Raw genomic sequence first — 23,274 nt, 5'->3', positions numbered from 1 at the left:
GTGACCTACAGCCCTTACTCATAATTCTCTCCAAGAGACGAATCAAACATCAGGAGTCACTAATATGAATCAATCTCCTTCCTGTCAACATTCTTACCTATAAATTATGGCTCGTAAGGCTAAAATTGCTCATAATTCTATATAATTACCTTCTAGGGCATGAAAGCAGATGCTCAGAGGGGGTTCTACATGCTTCATGAGGAAAAAAAAAAAAACCAACCCAACCTGCCCTCAGGAAACAATTTGGTCAGAAAAAGTCACAATTCCTTGACAGAAGGGCCCCAAAAGGTGCTTGGGTTCCAGCCCCAGTTGGAATGACTTCTAATAGTAACATACTAGTTACTGAATGCACACTGAGGCCAGATCCTGAGATGAGCAGGTATAAGCATTACCTCACTTAAGTCTCAAAATGGTGCTGAGGAAGTTAATCATTACTTCACATGATGAGAAAACTGTGGTTTGGAAAAGTGCAGTCGTTGGCCATCATTCACAGCTGATGAGGTGGGGGATGGGGTGAGAACTCGGGCCCCCATCAGAGGTGGCTGACTGGAGACGCCCGGGCCCATCTGAGACACAGATTCACTCGGCTCACTCTGTGTTTGTGAAAACTTTTAAGTAAATGCCAATATATATATTTTAATTAATTTATTTAATTGAAGGATAATTACAATACTGTGGTGGTTTTTGCCATGTATCGACATGAATCAACCCTGGGTGGACATGTGACCCCTTATCCCGAACCCCCCTCGCACCTCCCTCCCTACCCCATCCCTCTGGTTTGTCCCAGAGCACCAGTTTTGAGAGCTCTGCTTCATGCATGGAACTTGGACTGGTCATCTATTTTATATATGGTAATATACAATATATATTTTTTTAAGTCCATGCTGGGACTTCCCTTGGTGGTCCAGTGGTTAAGACTCTGCACTCCCAACGCAGGGGGCATAGGTTTAATCCTTGGACAGGAAACTAAGGTCCCTGAATGCCACACAGCATGCCTCCCCCGCCAGAATGCTCAAACTAAAATAAATCAAATTCCCCACTCCTCTTGGAAACCACATCTGACTGAGCTGGCATGGAGGACCCAGTGCTCCTCTAGGACCAGACACGGGCTTGTCCAGCTTACCACGGTCCCCATCACTCTCAAGCATCCTGTGCTTGGGGTGCTTTGCTCATGTGACCCCTGCTGGGCCCAAGGGCATCTGGGTTGTTCCTAAGGATACGGCTATCTCCTGAGGAAAGCAGGGGAGGTCTCCCCACACAGCTGCTCTTAGCACTCTGGAGGACAACCAACCCGTTCAAGCTCTGAAATACTTGGGTGGCTTAGATGAGTCTGAGGTGCTTCGGCTCTGTTGACAAACCTGAGCAAGTCCGGGAAATCCCCCACTTGAGGACCCGCAGGGTCCCCGATTAAGCACGACCGTGCAAGCTTTAGATCACTGAAGGGGCTCTGTTCTGCAGCAGTCAAGTCATTTACTTACTGTCATATCTGAAGGTGATGTTGTGCAGCCCACTGTTTCTGCTGGCCGGCCCCACTCCCTGTGGGAAAACAGGAGAACATGAGGAGGAGTGAAGTCAACTTGCTTTTCCAGCCCAGATCCCCATGGGGTCAAAACGCACACATGATCGCAGAGACCCAGAGTCACGCCAGTCACCAAGCAAGATCCACGCTCTTCATGGCCCCCCGCCCAACTCCCTCCAGCCCAGGAGGTTCCTAACTGCCAGGCCACAGGGATGAGGGGTACTCACTTCCCCTGAAACAATAGCAGCAGTCTGCTCTGTGTTTGGGGGTTAAATAATAATTCATTAACAGTAAAATTGGGAGAGAGAGAGACCATGAGCTGCCAGCTGGAGCCCATCCAGTTGGATCCACTTTTGAGCACTGATTGGTTATAAAATTTGCCTACCAGACACTCTCGTCCAAAAGCCCTATTAAGCCACGACAGATAGGCAATTCCTAAAGTTCGAGGAAACAGGTTTTTCATTACAAGAGCGGGAATGAGTGTGGGAATAAGCTGTTACTTTTAATGAGAAAATTCTTCACTGCCTCCATACCTATGCTTGGAACATAGACGGTGGGTCATAAAAGAAAAAGAAAGGACTTTAAAAGGTCTACCTCTGACTCCCAGTGATGTGGCCGCTAGCCATCTGCACTCCTAATAGCAGGGCTAACAGCTCCGCCAGACTTCCCACTTTAATTACAGCATCCACACGGGAGCCCCGGCATCCTCCTGGTGGCCCCGCCTTTTCCTGACCCACCACTTATCCACCATGGGAAAGATCAGCTAAGACTCTGGTTTAACTGTTTCTATAACCATCAGCAAGTGCACCATTCAGCGTGAATTGCAGGATTCTCCCCCCCACACAAAATGTTAATTCTTAGATGCTAACTGATGGGAAAATATTCTAACCACACAGCTACAATTTCCACCCGACGAGGAGGATGCTGGGGAAAACCATATGCTGGCAGTCTGGTGTTTAATGGGCAGTTGTTACACTGAGACGCAATGTGAGGAACCCTTCTGACGGAGCCCAGGGTCTCAGGCCACAGTCCCAGCACATCCATATGGTAGAGACATGTTCACTCGGCTTATCCTGAGGCCAGGCACACCCACTGAAACTGTATCCCTGGGCTCAGATAAACACAGACCTTGGGAAAGCACAGCTGTGCAGAAAGGGATGGACACACCTCGTTCTAATTAAAATGAGGAAGAAACGGTTAACAAAAAATCTAAATCATCATGGCCTGTTAGCTCCATGATCAGCTAGGGTTCCCCTCCCCTTCTTCCTGGTTCACCTTCCTTCTCCAGCTATCCTCCTTCCATCCTCCCTTCCACGTATATATGAGATTCCAGAATTCCTCACCTGAGTTGAAACACTTTGCAAAGTGTTAATACCTTACTCAAACCTTAAATGCCTCTATTACTGATTAGAGATAGGCCCACAGTCTGCAACTGGAAGATGCCCAACTTACAGATGGCCACAACCAGAGCACCACGACCAGGAGACCAGGAAGTAGAAGATACAACACCTCCACGACCCCTAAGTCTTAGGACCCCCAAGACAGCCAAGCCATACCCTTCGCCTCCCATACAAAACCCCAGGACCAAAATTCACTTGGATTCCCTGGTGGCTCAGAATCTATCTTCAATGCAGGATGCCAGGATTCGATCCCTGGGTTGGGAAGATCCCCTGGAGAAGGGAATGGCAACCCACTCCAGTATTCTTGCTTGGAGAATCCCATGGACAGAGGAGCCTGGTGAGCTGTAGTCCATGGGGTCACAAAGAGTTGGACATGAATGAGCGGCTGACACACATCTACTATGAGTCAAACATTATATGAGGTACAGTGGTGAATGAAAGTCATTATCCCTATTCTTGAGAGCAAAGTGGTTCATTCATTCAAAGAATGCAAATCACACAGCACGTATAGACAAATCTCAAATCACACCTTGACCCTCCAAGAACTCTCAGTATAGAAGGCATACAAGGTCTATGTCGCTATGGTAACAGGGCCATAAATAAGCACACAGTGTATGAAATGTCACAAACAGTACGTCAGAAAGGATAAACCCAGGGTAAGAACACTGCGTACCAGAAGTTTAAGAGAGGGAAGAATAACTGGGCTAGAATGGAAAGGAAAGGGGAGTCTCAGGAGAGGGAAAGAAAAAAATGTAATCCAGGGGCCAATGAAAGTACCTTAATCCTTCATCCTCTAGCTGGGACCAAGGGCAAACCACCTCACTCCACTGCGTCTGAGTCTCCTCAAATTGTCTTTTTAATAAAAGACAATTCTTTCCTCTGAGATGGGGAGTTTGAGGAGGGCCACATGAAGCCATGCAGAGGAAGCATTTTTCAAAAAGGAAATGCATTCCATTTAATAGCATGCCCTGAGGCGTGTAGGACTCTGGTGACCAATCACATCAACTTTTCATTTTGCTCTTGTTCTCCCTATATTTCTATTGCAACATTTTTAACAGATATTCATTGGGCACTTGCCATGAATGCACTATGGAAAGGAGACCAAGACAGTGAGAGGGGCTATATTCTGTATTCAGAAACCAAAATTACTGTAAATAAGGGCTCTGTGATGTGGGTGAAGCTGCTCAGAGGCAGGCCCAGGGACCTGGCCTCAAAGGACAACGAGGCTTGCCTGTAGCATCCACTCACCACCAACTGAGCATTCCACCTTCATCGAAGAGCACTCGGCCAAGAAACAGTCCTGGGTCCTGACCTGGGGCAGGTGGCAGGGGGTAGGGCATGGCCTCTGGCCACCAAGGTGACCTCCTGACATGCAAATCTGCCCTCATTCTGCTCCAAGCCCCCCGATGGCTCCCTGCCCCACTTAGACCACTCCTGACGTGGCCCCTGCCTACCCTGTCAACCACTCCCCTCCCTGCCTCACACCTCTTTCTGGGCCTACACGGCTGCTCACTATATGTCCTGGGGACACACATATGCCCTAAATGCCCCTCCCTTCACCCGGGGCCTGCCCCTCTGCGGCGTCTCACCTTAGCCTAGTCCCTCTCACACTGTGTTCCTGACACATCAGCTTGCCTACACACTTTTTTTTTTTTAGTATACTTATTTACTTACTTGTTTATTTATTTGGCAGGTTCTGGGTCTTAGCTGCGACACGTAGGATCTTTTAGTTGTGGCATGTGGGATATAGTTCCCTGACCAGGGATCGAACCCAGGCCCGCCTGCATTGGGAGCTCAGAGACTTGGCCACCAGACCACCAGGGAAGTCCCTGCCTGTGCACTTCACTCGATGGGAACACAGTGATCCATCCCCACAATTTGACCGGCATAGCACTTCTCTGAATGCAGAGACAAGGTGGTCATCCTAATTCCACAGAAGATCAGAAATAAAAAGACCATGTGATCAACCAAGGCTGATCGTGCGAGCAGGAGGCACGGCTCCCGTGTGCGCTGTGAAGATTTTTCACACTGGGACATCATCAAGTACACAGCTTCTCAGCACATGCCTCAGACAGACACCCTACCAGGCTGTCCTCAGCTCACACCCGAGAAGTGCTTCCGTTGCTCCAGAGTCCCAGGACCCACTGAGCAGCAGTGCGCCAGGCTGGCCCGCAGAGCACTGGTTTTCTTACAGTTGGGGGTAGACAGAAGAACCACCACCCCGGCAACACGTCCACATACGCGCTCCAGAATGCATGAATATGTTACTCTACGTAACAAAGGAGCAGTACAATTAAGTTTCAGGATCTTGAAATGTAGGGGAAAGTAGTCTGATTTATCCAGGTGGGCTTAATAATAATCACAAAGGTCCTTAGAAGAGGGAGATGGGATGGTCAGTCAGAGGAGACATGACAATGGACATAGAAGGCAGAGAGACAGAGAGATGGTTTAAAGATGATTTAAAGATCTTATACTACTGGTTTGGAAGACGGAGGAAGAAGGAGTTACTAAGCTGACGAATTCAGTTAGTTCAGCCACTAGATGCTGGAAAAGGCAAGGAATGGATTCTACCCCCAGAGCCTCCAGATAGAGGCCACGGACACCTTGATTTCAGCCCCAGAAGATTCATTTTGGAGTTCTGATGTCAAGAGCTATAAGATAATAAGTTTGCAGTATTTTAAATCACTAAGCTGGTGGTAACTTTTTAAAATTAATTTTTACTGGAGTATGCATGTGTGAACATACGCACGTGCTCAGGCGTGTCCAACTGCAATCCCACGGACTGTAGCCCGCCAGGCTCCTCTATCTATGGAATTTTCCAGGCGAGAATACTGGAGTGGGTTGTCATTTCCTTCTTCCTACTGGAGTATAGTTGGGTTACACTGTTGTACGGTGGTAACTATTTATTACAGCGGCAATTGAAAGCTAATGACTTACATAATTTCAACTGCCACATGGATGAACTGCCTCTCAGTGCCACACACACACACACACACACACACACACACACGTGCTGTCATTCTCCCCTCCTGCTGACCGATCCCTCTCACTGCTTCCTCTCCCACCCCCTCTTCAGGCAGATGCGGAACCCTGATCCGTGAGCATTGCCACTGTCGATTTAGCCATCCTACACAGATGCGTCTGTGCAGGGACACTGGGGCTCATCTGGAGTAGAAGAATGGTTAAGAGAATGCGGTCTGGGATTGCCAGAGGTGTCTGCAGATCTCCTCACTTTCCAGCTGTGTGACCTTGGGCAAGCTTCTCAACCTTTCTGAGCCTCATTTCTCAGTGCTGTAAAGTGCTGGAATCAAGCTCCTTGGAAAGGACTGGTGTGGGGACCATGTGAGATGATTGATATGTGTCAAGTGCTCTGCACGGCACCTGGCACATATTGAAACAGTTATTTCACAGGCAGCAATGGTTGTGTCGTGATTCCTGAGAAGACTCCTGCCCTAATAAACACAGTGAGAGCTATGCTGCGAGGGGACACATGAGGGAGGCAGGGGGGTGCCCAGTGGAAGTGGCATTTCCCGGTACAAGGTTTCCAGCAGCCAGACCTGGGGGCACGGTGGGAGAAGAAGCAGCTGTGCAGGGCAGAGCCAGGTGGAAGGAGGCACCAACCAGCAGACTGAGGACTGAGTTCTGCTGCTGCTTGTGATGGGAGCTGGGTGACCCAGAGACTCCATTCCTGCAAACTGCTCAAATGGGGTGAAACTCAAGGCAAAGTGACTAGGTCAGGCTCCACAGTCCAGGGCCGAGGACACGGTCAGCCCTTGCCCCTGACAATTATTAGCTTTTCATCATAATGAATGCATGCATAATTGAGCCAGTTATACACTCAGGAACCCAGGAGGTCCTAGCTTGGTGTGACAGGGGGCCTTAAGGGCTTACAGTCAGGGCCTGCCGTTAGAGAGCACGGAGGAGGCCACTCACAAAGCTGGTCAACAGCTTCGGAAGCTCTTTCTTCAGGAAACAATTCTGAGCTTTTACCTACTACACCCGTTTTGATATTTAATGAGCTGAAAATTAAGAATACCTGCTTGTTGCCTATTACTTAAAAATGCCAGTGCTGTGACCTCAGGGTGTCACATTCTTAGTTAACTAACCACTAATGACAGCTTTTAATTTGTTCCCACGCGAGGTAAGGAGTAAAGCCGGGGCACCCCAGCTGGGCTGTGATCCCTCTATGCTAAGCAGAGAAAGAAGCAGCAAACGCAAAGAGAACGGAGAAAACAGCTTTTACTCTGGAAGCGGGAGGGGAAGGAACACCCTTCAGTGCTCGAAAGGAATAAAATTAAAAAGGCAAAAACCTACACCATGCTCCACCCAGATGGCAAAAAAAAAAACACAAAGGCCTGGACTCAAAATTCAGCCATGGGGCGGGACCCCATACAGAGCAGCCAGCATCGCCACCAGGGGCCGACAGCTGGCCAGTTTCCTGGGGGGCCCTGGGGGATTCCAGGCCTTTTGAAAACACCAACTTTCCAGAGCAACATTCCCATTCCAGCTCCAGAACAGCGTAAGTGCCACTTTGGAAAAATGCATTTTGAAAAGGACCCTGCTGATTTATATAGTGCCCCCTTTCCGATGGAAGACAGGCCAAACGGTAAGGCCTACGTGAGACTGCCTTCAGATCAACTGTGGTGAAGGAACTTTAAGAAAGCTACTGAAGTTTCAGTGAACTGAGATTAGGGGAAATTTTGAATAAGAGCATTTGTCAGGAAGAACTGAAAGGATGTTTTTTTTTTTTGGGGGGGGGGGGTGATGTCTGGCAGGCAGGCAGGATCTTAGTTCCCTGACCAGGGATTGAACCTGCACCCCCCTGCATTGGGAGCCTGAAGTCTTAACCACTGGACTGCCAGGGAAGTCCCTGAAAAGATTTTTTTTTAAAGGCACACCAACCAAGTAACTACTTAAAATTATGGGCAACTCAAACATCCTATTGTACATAACATTTCCTTCACCGGGAGTTTACAAGTGTGTCAATGAGATTAAAAAGATAGCAGACAGTTTTGTGAAGCTTAAAATGCACAAGGGGAGTGACGTTTTTGCCTGTGACCAGTGGACATCACGAGGGCAAGAGGCAGAACATGGGGTCAATGTAGTTCATGCGGGTTCAGAGGGTTTCATAAATGAAGACAGAGCCCACTTACTTCAGTTCAAACCTTTAGTTTAAAAAAAAAAACAAAAACCAGCAAAGGCAGAGAAGCCCCAGGTGATGTAAGCCAAGGAGAATGCTGGCAAACCCAAAACACAAGGAGAATAAATCACAAAGCCAGCTTGGAGCCGGATCTATCTATCTGAGATATTCACGCCACATTCCCAGGAGCTGTTCTCTCCCACTCCCCATCTAGAAGCAACCAACTTCAGACTCGCGGGGTGCCAGCCAGCTGTCTGCTTTAGGGAGGTGAGGGCTCGGATGTCTAGTGGGGAACACACAAGCTCTGTGAGGGGAGAGCCGGTGGGTTCCCACCAGCAATTACCACGTCGGCCCAAAAAGACCCGGAGATCTTAAGCTAATTAGAGAGATTTGCTGAAGGAGGTAGGAAATAACTTCTCCACAGCATCGCCTGTGCACCAGACCAAAGCCGTAATCATGATTCATCTCTGACATGTTGCTAATCATTGCACACATGTTCCTAATTTCACGCTCCCCAAAGGAAAGCTGAAGGGACAATTGTTTCTGAGCTCTAACATGGAGCCAACCTATGCCAAGTTACCATGTGTCCTGCTTATCAAACTGAAAGCTCTAGTTTTCATCTGAGCGTCTTTTCCCTCTTTCGCCCTTCCTCCATGCCCGCCCTGGAAAAAGAAATCCATTCACTAAAGACAGAAGTGTGGGAGGGCATTTATATGCGTTGTTTCTCAGTTTTTCTTTTTTTTATCTTTTTTTTTTTTAAATATCATTGACATATAACGCTGTGTAAGTTTAAAGTGTACAAAGTGTTGACTTGATACATTTATGTATTGCAGTATAACAGCAACTTTTCTACATGGTGGCGGCCTAAATGGGATTTAATACATTTTAATATAACCTTCCTTGCTGCAGACTTCATAATTTTCTCTTTACCTTGCCACTGGAACATGCAAATACAGTAAAAGCCCAGATACCAACACACACACACACACACGTGCATGCTGACTTTTTTCCTCTTGTTTAAAAACAAAACAAAACAAAACTCTGCAGCCACCCTGGTTTTCACAAAGCAAAACCCCAAGTACTTTTTCCAATGAGTCTGTTAAGAATCTGGGCGGTGTGTTCTCTCGCGGCTGATACTCGCAAATAGACAGGATTGTTCCATTTTTCCAGTTCTCCAAACGTTAAAAGCAAGCTATAAAACATGCTTCTGGACCAAGAGCCAGGCCTCTCCCCTCCACTTGCACACACCACTCCCATCCACACAAATGAGAACCGCATGTTAAAGCACCAGCATCCTTAAGGTAACCGTCAACATATTTGCAGTTTCAAAAGCACACATGGGCAACGCGTGGACACACATAACCTGGTTTTCTGTAAATACCGGGTACGAGGGGGAAGCAAACACCAGCCACCCGAGCACACGCCCGGCCAATCGGCTACCGGCTCGCCCTCAACTTAACTTGGAAAGGCGGTTACAAAGACTTCACTCCAGAAGCCCAAGAAAAGTATCTTCCTGCGAGGGCAAAATAGTGATTAGACAGCAGAGGAAAAAATTAAAGCTATAAACATGATTGTTATGCCTAAGCTCAGAGGAAATGTTCGGATCAAAACAAAACTACTAATAAAAAGCCTTAGGACCACACAGAGAGCGAGGACTGAATTGTGCCGACTTCAAATACAGTTTCCGAGGCCGGGGGACGGAGCCTCCAAATGCTCTATCACATCTGGAATTCTGCTTTTACAGCACAGATGCCTGCAGAAATGGGGGACCGCGGCGTTGCCATGGGACCCAAGCTCCTCCGGCGAGGCCAGTCGCCAGCATGCCCCACACATGTGCTTCCCTCAAGGTGGATTTCACATCTTCGCAAATTATGGAAGGCTGCCCTCTCAGGTTTTAGTGCTAATTGAAACATCACAGGCTGCGCTATAAAGCAAGGCGACCCCTTTTGTCGGCCTATTATTTCTGTCCACCTGGTGGTCTTGGACAGAAAAACCTTAAAATAACAGCGGGAAGCAGCAAGTCAACATTAGACCCCTTTTCATAAGCTACTTGTGGCTTTCCCCCCTTCACAGCCATCCAGCATCCTTTTTAAATTTTCCTGTCTCTGGCTGCAAAAACCCAAGGCAGTCCCCTGTGCTCCAGGCCACCTCCCATCGCCTGCTTTCGGGAGGGACCAGGCTCAGGATCCAGGGCTGCTTGGCCAGTTGCCGGAAATAAGCCACTAAGGCCATCCCAGCAGTGCTCCTGCCATAGCAGGAGGTCTTCACTCTTAATTGCTGATGACCCCTTTGCTGTTAAGGGGAAAGGGTTTCTAGAGCCCAGAGGAGACGCCTGTGAGAAACACTCCTCACACCACTTCCCCCAGAAACATTCCTGGGGGAAACCTTCCCCCCCAGAAACAATTCTGGGACATTCCCAGAGCTCTGGAGAGACCACTGAGCGCTTTCCAGAGTCATGTTTAGACACAAAGAATTCAGAGACTCCACTTAGAAATGAGGGGGTGCATCTTGGCTTCCTCCTTCTCTGGGAAGCAACCCCCACAAAAAACTGACCCCTCCAGGTGTGGGCTCAGATATACACACACCCCATGGGTGCTGCAGGTACTTCCCATCACCCCTCATCTGCCTCCCTAGGGCCCCAATGGGCTCAGAACAGGGGTAAAGACCCTCATCTCTCTTCTCCCTGGGAGCACTCTTCCATCCATACTGACTAGAATGTCCTCAGCCAAAACTCCAGTGACCTTCCTAATATATATCTGCCTCTTTGCAAGGTCTGGCCTTTCTCAGATTTCATGGAGGAGAGGAAGAGAGTCAGCCCACCCAGAGGTGAAACAATAGTCACCAAGCCCCACGGGCGGGTGGGGGGACTCAGGCTTCCTGCTTCTCAGCCCTGTGACCTCCTGATCCAACTCTTCCAACTAGTCTGTTAGAGACCACATCCCAAAGTGTCCCTGAGATGCAGCCGGAGTGTGTGTGTGTGCATGCCTGCGTGTGCACGTGTGTGTGCTCTCTTGCGCGTGTGCCTAAACCCAGTCACACAGAAGAAGAAAAAAAAGCACCAGGAAGTCAGCAGTGTGGCTCCAGGTGTTAACACTTAGCGCATCCTGCCCAGCCCCCACCAGCTTGAGGCTGGCCTCCTGGGAGCCGGACACAGCAATTAGGCCCTTCCCGGGCAGGGCGCCTTTGTCCCCTGGCTAACATCATTAGTGTCTGACTTCCTGCGCACAACAGGGGCCTCCCAGGGGGCAATCGCCGGCTGACCGGGGCAGGGCATTAGACTTCCTTTGTCAAAGACCCTCGAATGTTAACAAGCATGTGAACAAGCTTCTCCTCCACCCCCCACCTCAGTTGCTCCTCCAGCCCACCAAACACTCCGGGGGCAATTCTCAACAGTCTTGGTTCTCCCAACTGGGGGGAAATCTTAGTTCCCTGAGAACAGTATGAAGTCTCCATGTCGATTTCCTAGAGTTGTTCCCCTACAGGCAGGCCACTCACATTTGCTGAGTACCTGTTACTTGCCCTGCATTAAGGAGGCTGAAAACGGATAACGATGACAGTGCTCAGACAACATGAGTCAGGGGCTGTCCGACCCCCAGCCTGCGGCCTGCCTAAGCACAGGTGTCCCACTCAAGCATGCTCCCAGGCTGAAGTACAAGATGGTCTCAAGATGCAAGGATGTGCTGAAGGTTTGAGTAACATCCTGAGGCTTTCAAACACGGATCAGATCGGAAAAATGGGTAGGAGGGGGGGAGTCTGAGTTGTTACATAGCTTCAAACCACTAAAAACCTCTCACTGACCCTTATCCTTCCCAACAGAGGGCTCCAGCCTTTTATTTGGGGACCCAGATGTCTGAGGATTTGGGGAGAGCTGTGGTCCACGTGTATGCATGTGAGTTCTTCAGGAGGTTTCAGGATTCCTGAAATCACCCAGGCTCTTACCTGCCTGCCTTATCGATAGCTTAACACCAGGTCCACAGAGGGAGTAGTTTAGGGACCAAGGGGGAAACTCTGGCAATTAAAAAAACTAAATTCAAATAAGGAGGGGAGGTGGTTAAATCTAAGATCTCAGTTTTAAGTAAAATTCCAGATTAATGCCTCAACTGTTATCCTTTGTAGCCAGTATTTGTTCCAATTGAGTAACTGAAGACTTTGTCTAAGACTCTGGAACTCATGAACTTAAAGTGGGAACGTAAAAGACAACCATTTCTGCTGTTAACCACCTGAACCCACGAAGAGCCTCTATCACTTTTAAGATCACAGGTGACAAGTCCCGTTTGCAGTCAAGTCCTTTTTACTGAGTCAAGTTCTTTTAAAAACATAAACTATAATGTGGTTAATTCTTATTCCTTTTTTCCCCCTTTGCTGAATGGGAAGGAACACACTCATATAGTGTGTCCAGAAGAAGGAGAGAATGGCTGAGTTTCCCACTCCTGCTCAACTGCTTCTTCCTATCTTTGGTATCTGTTGTCAACACACAAAATTAGGTTAGGTTTGGGACACGTTCTCAAATATTTGCCCAAGAACCACTAGGGAGGATAATCTCAAACCCCAGTTTCCCAAAATGAAGAATAATCTACAATTTTGACTTCTTACTCCAGACATACCAAAACTTATTCGAGATTGAAAAGTTAAATGTCGGTAAAAGCAGAGAAATGAGACTGTCACCACCAAGATGCCAAGACCCCCACAAGTTTATTCTGATGAACCCTGCAAGTTTCAAAGAGTATATCAGTTCACCTTTGGTTCTGGTTTTTACCTTTTGCCAAACCAATTTCTAAATAGTAGGTGAGCGGAAGGATATATTCAAACACTAATGATCCCTGCAACTTGAAGTCTCCCTACTTCTTGGATGGAAGCCAGTAGTCTGCCCTTAAACTATAAGCAATAAATCCAGAAGGCTCTCTTTCCTAGTTTCCCAATGATACCACATGGAATTCCCATTAAAATACTCCCATGCAAACACACACACAGTGACATACCAATTAAATCATTGTGTGATTTAGGCCAGGAAACAATTGTGTTTGCCAAAAACTATTCAACTTTGTTTTAATTTCCTTGAATGGCCAGAATGTCATTCTGAGAAGGAGGGCAAAGCATAAGGTAAAAAATGAGTATCAATGTCTCAGTTGATTTCAGATTTAAATAAATATTCCTTGTGGGTGAAGGAGAGCATGCAAAGTTCCCAGGAATGAGAGTTCCCTGCCCCACCTCCCCAGGGACAATTGGCACAGATTGGTGTAGAGGTAAATTAGCCAATACGAGTGAGGCAGACAAGGCAAGTAGAACGGCACTGACGCAGTAGTGCTGGTGGTGGATCCCTACTCCCCCAAGGGGGGTGAAGCACGCAAGTGACATACACAACCTTCCTCCTTGACCCGTCAACAGAAAGAACTCAATGCACCGTATCCCCTTCATCAGCTTTCTGTGTAGAAGTGCTTCCAGAATCAAAGCAACATGGTGGAACTAAATTAGAAGCCTGCAGTGGCTTTTTATCATGAAGTGGGTTTTATCATGAAGTTAGGATGAAACAGACACTTACCAGAAAAAAAAAAAAAATTAAAAGAAGCAGTGGTTAGGTATTTTTAAGAAAATAAAAAAGGGAGGTCCGAAGGTTCTGGCTAAAATGATTTCAAGCTGAGGATGAGCAGCTGGGTGGACGTGAGGCCAAGCTGTCAGGCTCTGTGGGACACGGAGCCATGTCAGCCACACGAGCACTGAGGAAGGCCACTCCTCCCCAGGCCGGGAGGGACCAGGTACCAAGTCCTGTTGGCTGCTTCCCCAGCTGTCCACGAGGGGCGAGACACTCGGTGGTTCTCAAACAGAGAACCCCCTAGGAGTGGGTTTTCAAGTTTCTGGGGAAATAGTGGGCTTTTCTTTGAAAGGGGCTTTATTACTTTTGTAAACATAACAAGTTCAAGGCAAAAGAAATATAAGTACAGACAAGAATGTACACATCTTCTCTAGTCAACACTATTGTACTGTATATTGGGGTTGGCCAAAAAGTTTATTTGGGTTTTCCATCTTTTGGAAAAACTCAGACAAATACTTCAAAATTGCTAAGAGACTAGATCTTAAACATTCTCATTACAAAAAAAGAACTGATAATTATGTAATATGATAGAGGTGTCAGCTAAAGCTATTATAAATCATACTACAATATAAATGTATCAAATCAACCTAAATGTACACAGTGCTATCCCTTAAACTTATATAATGCTGTAGGTCAATACATGTATATATCTCAATAAAAAGAAAAGTGTCCCTAAAACTCCTCCCCTCCCCATCTCTTTGGAAACTCTTCCAAATGATCTCTGTTGCATGTGTCACAAGGACTCTAACTTAAGTAGGATCCTAATACACACACCATTTATTATGATAAACATCTACTAGCTAATGTAGCTCTACTAGCTGATGTAGTTCCTATTGGGAGAGCCATGTGGGTAAAATAGCAAAAAGATCCTAATGAGGTGAGAATCAAGCCCACTGGCAAATTTCTAAGCGTTCAGCCAGCTCCAATTAGCCATCATTATTAAAAAGTAGCGGGCCCTTTCACCTGTTCTGAACCCAGTTGTGTATATGGAAAAGGCAACAAGGCAGATTCATCGAGAAGGCAACACACACTTGTTAATATTTCGGTAGGCTGCCTGTTGATGCGGGTACCCTAAATGTTGCTCTGTAGGGTAACCAAATTACTATGATTTATGCTGTATGTTTAAAAGAAAATTACACAAATTTAGGGGGTTTTATGATTACTTGGCTGGTCTCATGTGAATAACAGAACTGTGTAAAATTAAAAGGGAAATGGGCAAATCCAGGAAGCGGCTGACAACAGCTTTATCCTGCACGGTAATCACATTACAGCGGCTCGGAAACCTCGGAGTGCCAACTCTTCAGAGCCCGGGTGGCTGGGGGAAGACCACTGTGGGCAGATTCTCCAGAGCAAGCTGAGGAGATATAATTCGCCAATAAAAACTGTATACTCCATTTTGTGATTAGAATCACAACACACGTGTAGCATGAAGGAGGAAAAGGATCTTGCCTCAAAAATTTATCTGTGCCCCAGAATTTATCAGCAGATGCCTTGAGGGCTAGAGATACACTTTACACTGGGAAGGTCCTTTTGAGTGATGAAAAACAATGCTCTTCCAGGAGTTTACCATCTGTCCTGGAAAACAAAGCTAAAAGACACAAAATTAGAGGCAGTAGGAGATCCAACCAGTCCATCCTAAAGGAGATCAGTCCTGGGTGTGCATTGGAAGGACTGACGCTGAAGCTGAAACTCCAATACTTTGGCCACCTCACGCGAAGAGTTGACTCAATGGAAAAGACTCTGATGCTGGGAGGGATTGGGGGCAGGAGGAGAAGGGGATGACAGAGGATGAGATGGCTGGATGGCATCACCGACTCAATGGACATGAGTTTGAGTAAGCTCCGGGAGTTGGTGATGGACAGGGAGGCCTGGCGTGCTGCGATTCATGGGGTCACAAAGAGTCGGACACGACTGAGCAACTGAACTGAACTGAGCTGAACTGAATGTTATATTTATGGAATGAATGTGCTCAGTTATACAACTGAGCTCCAAGTAACAGAAGCCCAGAGAAAGGGAAGTGGAGAGGGGAAGGCCCACCAGACACCAGAGAAGTGTTTTCACAGAGAAGACAGGTCTCTGGTTGGACCCTGCGGCATGTCGCACTTTCGGGGGGTGAGGAGGGGTGGGAGAGGGTGGGCGTGGGGAGAAGACCTTTCCAAGCAGAGGCAGACAGAGGAGCATGTGGCCACATGGTGAACATTCGGGAAATGGCCCTTAGTCCTCAGGGATGAGGAGGAGCCTCCCTCACCAGCCAGAACGAACATTGGCAAGCTGGAGTGACCGACCCAACAAACCCATCTCTTTCGAGTTAAACACCCCCAAATAGCCTGAAAGGATAGGCATCGTAGGGCTGGGATGGACAGGTGGGCTGGGTTCTGCATGTGGCACAGCCTGGAGTTTGGCAAGACCTAAACAGAGAGGACCTAATGGACGTGAGCACAGCCTGATGTGACAGGTGGGACTGCAGGGGAACGGTACAGGGACCTCTGATCCCGGTCGATGTCGCAGTGGGCTAGGCTGGGGGTGGAGAAGAGCAAGAGACAGACAGTAAAACAGCAGCTTCAAAAGATGAACCAAAAGGACCAGAGGGCTGAATCAAAAGGAGTCAGATCCTGGGGCCTGTGGACCAAAGGTGCCACTGACAAAAGAGAAAAGATTAGAGCTCGGGTCTCTTTTCAGAGTCCTCTTTGAACATGGGCCTGATTTCCTGCCTGATACAGATGGAAGGCATTTAAGAAGGAGGAAGCGAAGTCCAGAGCACCATCAACCTCCAATTTTCACCTATCTTCCCTCCATGGCCAAAAATGTCACTAACTGTTGGAATTAGTGCCACAGACACTCAGGGTGGCAGTCAACATCTGCATTCTCTAATCTTTCCCACTCGCTCCCACCCACCTCGACTGTCCCATCTATACTTGGGGTAAACCAGCGCTTTGCTCCTAGTAGAGTTCACTAAAGACAGAAAGAAGATGACTCAGAAACAAAAGCCCTTTGTTAGCCTCTACCAACTCTTCAACAAAATTCCTGAAGATCAGAATGACGAAAAACAATCTTTAAAAATCTGACCTTGCCACAAACGGACAGAGACCATGTGATTCCTCTCACACAAGGTACCCAGCATAGTCAACTCCACAGAGACAAAAAGTGGAATAAGGGGTTTGCCAGGGGCTGGCGGGGGTGGGGGATGGGTTTAGAGTTTCCATTTAGGAAGATGAAACGCTAGACATGAATGGTGGTGATGGCTGTAAAACAATGTGAATGGACTTAATGTCCCTTTAAAATGGTTAAAATGGCAAATTTTATGAAATGTATATTTTACCACAATTTTTGAAAAGACGGGAAAAACAACAACAAAGAAAGGAACTGAAGGATTCTGAGCAGGAAAGCAACAAATAAAATGGTGCTGTAGCTATGTCTGCAGGAAGAATTAGGAAGGGGGACAACTGGAGGAAGGAGAGGCAGCCACTGCAGGCATCCAGATGTGAGGTGAGAAGGATGGAGATGATGGGGGGGATGATGAAAGGACCCGTCTGAGGTGGTTTCTAAGGAAAAAAAAAAATGGCAGGCCTCTGTGACAAATGTGATAGAGAGGTGATGATGGAATTCAAAGGCAACTTGAGGGCTCCTCTTTTGGGAAACCTGGAAGGTTAGTGATTTTATAGCAATATAGAGAACCCCGGGGAAGGAGTCTTTTCTTTTTTAGGAAAAAAAATTTAGTGAAGATGAGGTGATGACAGGGAACCTTCGATATAATACCATATTTTTTTTGGGAAATACAGGATCATAAGGCAGGAAGTCATGCATGAGGTCAAGCAACAGAATCTTAATGGCAGATGGGCTAATTAAAAGGAGGTATGAGAAAGGACAAACGGCTAAGAACAGGGCTTTGTGGGATGGGACTATCCACATTTAGGGCCCATGAGGAGGAAAAGAAGATAGAAAAAGTGGGGTTGGTAAAGTAGAAGAGGAGCCAGGAAAGACCATTAGGTAAAGGAGAATGAAAAAAAAAAAAAGAATGTCAAATAGGTTTCATGTAACGGAATGTCAAGATGGATATTTTCTACATGAAAACCACCTTATTGATTATGAAAATTCCTGAGCAAATAAGTATATTGATGGCTCATTTAAAATAGCTTCTCCATATAAATAAACTCCTAGGTCTTTTGTTGCTATTCAGACCTATCCCCTGGTTTTCTAAAAAAGTAGGAAACATATTATAAATACTATCTAAAGAAAATCTTTTCTTACATTTGCAAACTTACAAAGAAAACAAACGACATTAGCACTGGAAAAGGCATTTAAAAGAATCTGGTTCACTGTCAGGGTTTTGTGTGCAGCATCAGAGCTTAGCATTCTGCCAGGAGAGCCATCCAATCTCCCTTGTTATTATGGAGAAGAGCACAGGGGCCCTAAGTCATGATACTCTCCAACTTCTGCTCAGCCCTTTACACTTTTGTTGTTCAGTCGCTCAATCAAGTCTGACTCTTCTGCAACCCCATGGACTGCGGCCTGCCAGACTCCTCTGTTCATGGGATTTTCCAGACAAGAAAACAGGAGTGGGTAGCCATTCCCTTTTCCAGGGGATCTTCCAGACCCAGGGATCGAACCTGCATCTCCTGCAGTAGAAGATGGATTCCTTACCACTGAGCCACCAAGGAAGACCAGTTTATAGTCTGAATTACTGCTAAATTAGTTTAAAAAAAACAACAACAAAAAAACACAATCTTTTGGCAGTTTTGAAATTATGCTATCTTGGAAATGTAGAGGTAACCAACACTCAGGTCATTTTTAGCCAAATACCCCTAACTAACCTACCTAATAGCTAGCATTCAGAATAAACAATAGCCCAGAACTCAACAAAAAATAAAAAAAGTTGGAAAGATAAGCTACAACATAATTGATACAACTTAAAGTTATCAACTTAAATTTCAGTTCAGGCATATACTTTTTGTCCAAACCTCCTGGAAATGGTGAATTTTTGCACAAAAGCACAAATACAAATATTAATTTTTAGATCATCCTCTTTTGGATATTTTTCATCATTAACGGCCATTTGACAGGCAGACATCCATAGTACTGCCAACCTTAAGTGGATCAATTTTGGCTTTGTGGCTAACAACTCTTTCCCCAAAAGTAACGGAATAAAGCTGAAGTGCGGTCATCTCTGAAATTTGATTCATCTCTGAGAAGAGGCCTGCAGGAATATTACATCGCTTGAGTTTATTTCCAGATACCCAGAACAGTCTGGAGAGAGGCATATTTTAAGAAAAGTAACTCCTACACTGATTAAATGCTTATCGCTAATGAACATTTATTGGGTAGTAACAGAACTGTGACCCTCATAACCACACTACACTCATGTCTTCCAGAAGGTACAGCTTCAATTCAAAAACATAGTTTTTAAGGGGAAAAAAAAAAAAAAAAGAAACTTCCAAGCTACCCAACATAGCAAATACCTCTCTATCTCAGTTTTAAAAGTTTCACACTGTTTTGAAATTCTCCCCATACTTGAAGAACCCCAGGCCAACATCTTGTTGACTGATATTAAAGAAAGATTAGCCTCACTTTCCTCAGCAACAATCACCTTCCAGAAGATTTGCCTAAGAGGAAAACAAACACTATCTGATAAGGGAAAAGTGGATTCCGTTGCCAGCCTCTGGACTCTCGGACCTGGAGCATTCTGATTGTTTGCACATGTACATTCACCACAGGGGCACTGCACGGTAGCAAAAGCAGACAGTCCAGGCCCCAACACTGTCACAGTCACAGAAAGCATTTCAGACAGGACACATGGAGCCCTTACTCCTCGCTTCCCAACCCCCACCGAAGAGGGTCAAACATAGACTTTAGCACCTCTCAGAAACTTCATGAGAGAGCAGAGGAAAGTGTGTCGGCCTGGCTAAGGACCCTCATGTCAGTGCAACTTCTTTCTTCCCAGATTTATTAACAGATGCGATCCGGGTACTTATAAACAAAGGAGTCATTTCAGTTTCTGCTTGGAAAGATGGGAGCCAATACGTTCCTTCTGGGAATTCAGGGTAAGAGTATTACAAAAACAGTGTCCAGATGTGCTTAAAAATTCAGTCTGCTTCCTCCTTTGGGGTGCAGTGGAGGGAGAAACAAAAGGGTGGGAGAGTCGTCTTATGAAAATTGAAAAGGTTATTAGTTTGGGGTTTTATTTTTGGCTTGCACACTAACCTGTCCTCTACTGACAAACCACACAGGAGCACCTGAGGCAGGACCATTGGGGCTTCCCTCCCTTGAAGGATGCAGGGAGGTATTTCCGGCTGACCACAGTGGGAGCCTGGGGACCTTCTCTAACTTCCAGAATGTCCCGAGTGACAGACGGTTCCACCAGGTGGTGATGAAATGGGAGAAGAGACTCTTCTGAAAGCTGAAGATTCTCAAAATGAAAATCAAGCATTTTTGTATCAAAACCACCACCCCTGGGACAAACCTTCATTAAAAAAAAAAAAAAGTCTTATAACTGAAATGTTTCATCAACATCACATCCCAGTTCCAACCTGGACATTTGCTGAGATTTGAAGCTTCCTCAACCCGGTGATTTCATTCCCAGAGTTCTTTCTAACTACAGAGAGATTTAAATAGATAGTCTATTAGATAAAGTATTTCTCGGTTTTCAGAGGGCTTTGGGTCCTGAGAGTGAATGAGTGTTTCAAGTACAGCATAAATAAGGGAGACAGAGAGCTAGGCATATATTATGAATAAAAAGATAATCCTAATAATAGTTTACATTATCACAAGCCAAAGTTTATGTGAGCAGCTAAGCTCCCTTTCAAAGCAGAGGGCAGCTGCTGGTACGGCGGAGGAAAATGGTATGTCAAAAATGTGACCTACCTTCAAGCTTGTTTAACTCCCCTGTCAGCCACCGCTTCCTTCCGCCACCTTACAATGCCATGGGGGTGGCGAAGGGATCCGTTCTGAAATGTGTTGCTTGCAAAGGCACGGAACTGTCTGAGCTAGACGGACTTCATCTCCGCTGCTCCTGGACAATCCTGACAGGGCCAAGTGACCCCAGTCAAGTGACCCCAGCAGAGAGGTGGCCCTGGGGTAGTCCCCCACTGCCTCCCACGAGTCGGGGACAGGTCCGGGATGAACAGTCTTAGTCCCCGCAGGCTGCCAGCAACCCTATGCAAGTAGGCAGGGTGGTGCTTCCGTGCAGATGAGCCAAGTCACTAAGATCCTCCTGGCATCACACACTCCCCAAAATGCTTAAAAAAAAAAAAAAAACCCAAACCCCTTTAACCCAAAGCCCTAACATGTGTAGACTGAGAATCTGTACTCAGTAGGTAACCCAGCCCTATTCACAGGGCACCCAGGATTTGCAGAGCACATGAAGGGTCTAAGAGTGACTCAGACGGGGGCCAGGAAGTGACACGCAGGTAGAAGTGACTACCTGAGTGAAGAAAGGGTGAGGGAGCACCTTTGGGGAGTGGCCAGCTTCACATTTCCAAATTAGAACAGTGGTACTTCTCAAACCACTTATTTGGAGCTAAAATATGTCTGTACTTACAGGGGGCAGGAGGCACATCCGAACAGGAGAAACGGTCCCTGTGATTTATCTCCTTTTCAATTTCCATAGGTAGGAAGCCTATTTCAAGATGTTTTCACCCAGGCCAGAGCTTTCTGCAAGGGCTGAAGCTTCAACCAGCCCAGAGCAGAACAAAGAGAACAAGTTCCCAGTAAGGAGCAGATCCCGAGGAGACTGCCCCCTTCCTCCCATGCCTCCCCTTGTCCTCACTCTCACCAGCAAAGCACAGCAACTCACTCAGTGAGGAGCCAGCTGGGGGCACTGGGGAGACCCCCAAAGTGCCTGTGAACCCAAAAGAGTGGCCACCCTGCCCAGTGCCTTTCTGGCAGAGTACCACAAATCAGAGGCCACAGAAGGGAACCATCAGTTCATGGGGTGTTGGTAAAGGTTCAGGGAACGTGTTCACAACCAAGCTCTATTTCTTGGGGTGAGGGAATTCAGAGCTACAAGCGGCATGTATCACGCACAGCTCGGTCCTTTCTGCAGGGGATTAAGACACTGCTCTATCACTGCTGCAGGTGGTTTAAAACCACCCAGCACCCTCCCAGGGCATCCTGTCATCATTCCTGGCTAAGCTCAGAGCTTCCGGAGAGCATGACCCTAGGAGATAAGGCTCTTCGTCAAGAAAGCTTTCTCACTGCCCTCAAGCAGTAGGCCATTCTGGTCTCTGTGTGGGTGACCTCTTCCCCAGTCTCTCCCCATCTTTTCCTCCTTCCACCTGCGTCATAGACCCCTGTGGAGATTACCAGCTTCCTAACAGCCTATCAAGCATTCTTGTCTCCTTGCCTGCCCATTAGCACTGTCAAGCAGAGTTTCCTTGTGTTGTTCTTATGAACTGGTAATTTCAGCCTAATGCAAAAAAGTGGAGGAGGGGAGCTTAATGAACATTAAATGCTACTTCTTCCACTCTTCCAGAAATATTTTTATTGTATCCATGGGACCCTCACCAAGGACCCACTAAAGCAACACCACTTCAACCTGGGCAGGTCGCAACCACTCAGGATGACAGCACCTGGATGGAAACCCAGTGGACAGCAATCCCTTGGTGAGGGCATGCATGTGCATGTCACTATTTTCACATCTTCAGCTTTCCTAGTGAGACAGCTAGGTAAAAAATAAGATACAAAGGGGAAGAGAACTATTATTTCATAATAACTTTAGATGGACTAAAATCTATAAAAATACTGAGTCACTACATTGTAGACCTGAAACTAATATAATATTGTAAATCAACTATACTTCAAAAAGATGACAGCTCAATGCAAATGGGGCTGAGATGGAAACGGAAGATTAATCTCTCAGCTCTGCAATTACCCACATGCAGACTTTCTGCCAAACAAACTATTTCTTATCTCTGGTCAGTTTTTATCTGCAGCTGCCCTCTCCCACCCCCGCCACCACTATGCACAGACCTAAATCTTCTCTTCCCCTGACAGTCGATGACAGAGTGGTCCAGGCCTCCGGGACTGTCAACACCCTGATGGAATTCAGGGCTCACAGGGAGTCTGAGACAGTGCCCTTGTTTATGGACTCAGTGATTGATTGGACCCTAAAAGCTCCTGGTCCAGAAGAATAAGTAGGTTGAAAGCAATCATTAACAGTAGTGTAATGTTTAAAAAAACAAGAGATGCGAGGGGGTCTTTGGCCATGAGGACAAGTGTACAGGAAATGTGAAGGATGGAGGCAGGTGGACATACTAAACACTTTCAGGTAAACACCAACAGACACAAATCAACAATGACAGAGGTGTTGATGGGGTGAGCACACTTTGTAGAAATAAAGCAATCTGTATACAAAAAAAATTTTTTTAGCCACACCACACAGCTTGTGGGATCTTAGTTCCCTGACCAGGGATCAAACCCATGTATTTGGCAATGAAAGCACAGAGTCTTAACCACTGAACTGCTGGCGAATTCCCTGAGTGTGAATTTTTTTTTTAAAAATCAAAACCTTCATGGAGGACAAATGCTACTTTTATTATAGAAAGAGCTGCAAAAATGGCCGAAGGCTGGGTGTTTCTTTCTCAAAAGAGATCAAAAGCAGACACCCAGGTGCAGGAGGCAAGAATCCAGA

At 46.6% G+C, this 23,274-nt stretch overlaps 1 protein-coding gene across 1 annotated transcript in view; it reads right to left on the bottom strand.

Annotated features, from left to right (window-relative positions):
• Nucleotides 1-23,274, bottom strand: part of IL17RD (interleukin 17 receptor D) — a 68,027-nt gene that overhangs the window by 27,335 nt on the left and 17,418 nt on the right. The window contains exon 2 of the mRNA XM_061128325.1: nucleotides 1,479-1,536. Within this exon, the coding sequence (XP_060984308.1) occupies nucleotides 1,479-1,536 (58 nt within the window). The remainder of the gene's footprint in view (nucleotides 1-1,478; nucleotides 1,537-23,274) is intronic.

Source organism: Dama dama, chromosome 24 (genome assembly GCF_033118175.1).
Source record: "Dama dama isolate Ldn47 chromosome 24, ASM3311817v1, whole genome shotgun sequence".
Taxonomy (NCBI): Eukaryota; Metazoa; Chordata; class Mammalia; order Artiodactyla; family Cervidae; genus Dama; species Dama dama.
The sequence above is the reverse complement of the archived record's forward strand: the minus strand, read 5'-3'. Positions and strand labels throughout refer to the sequence as shown.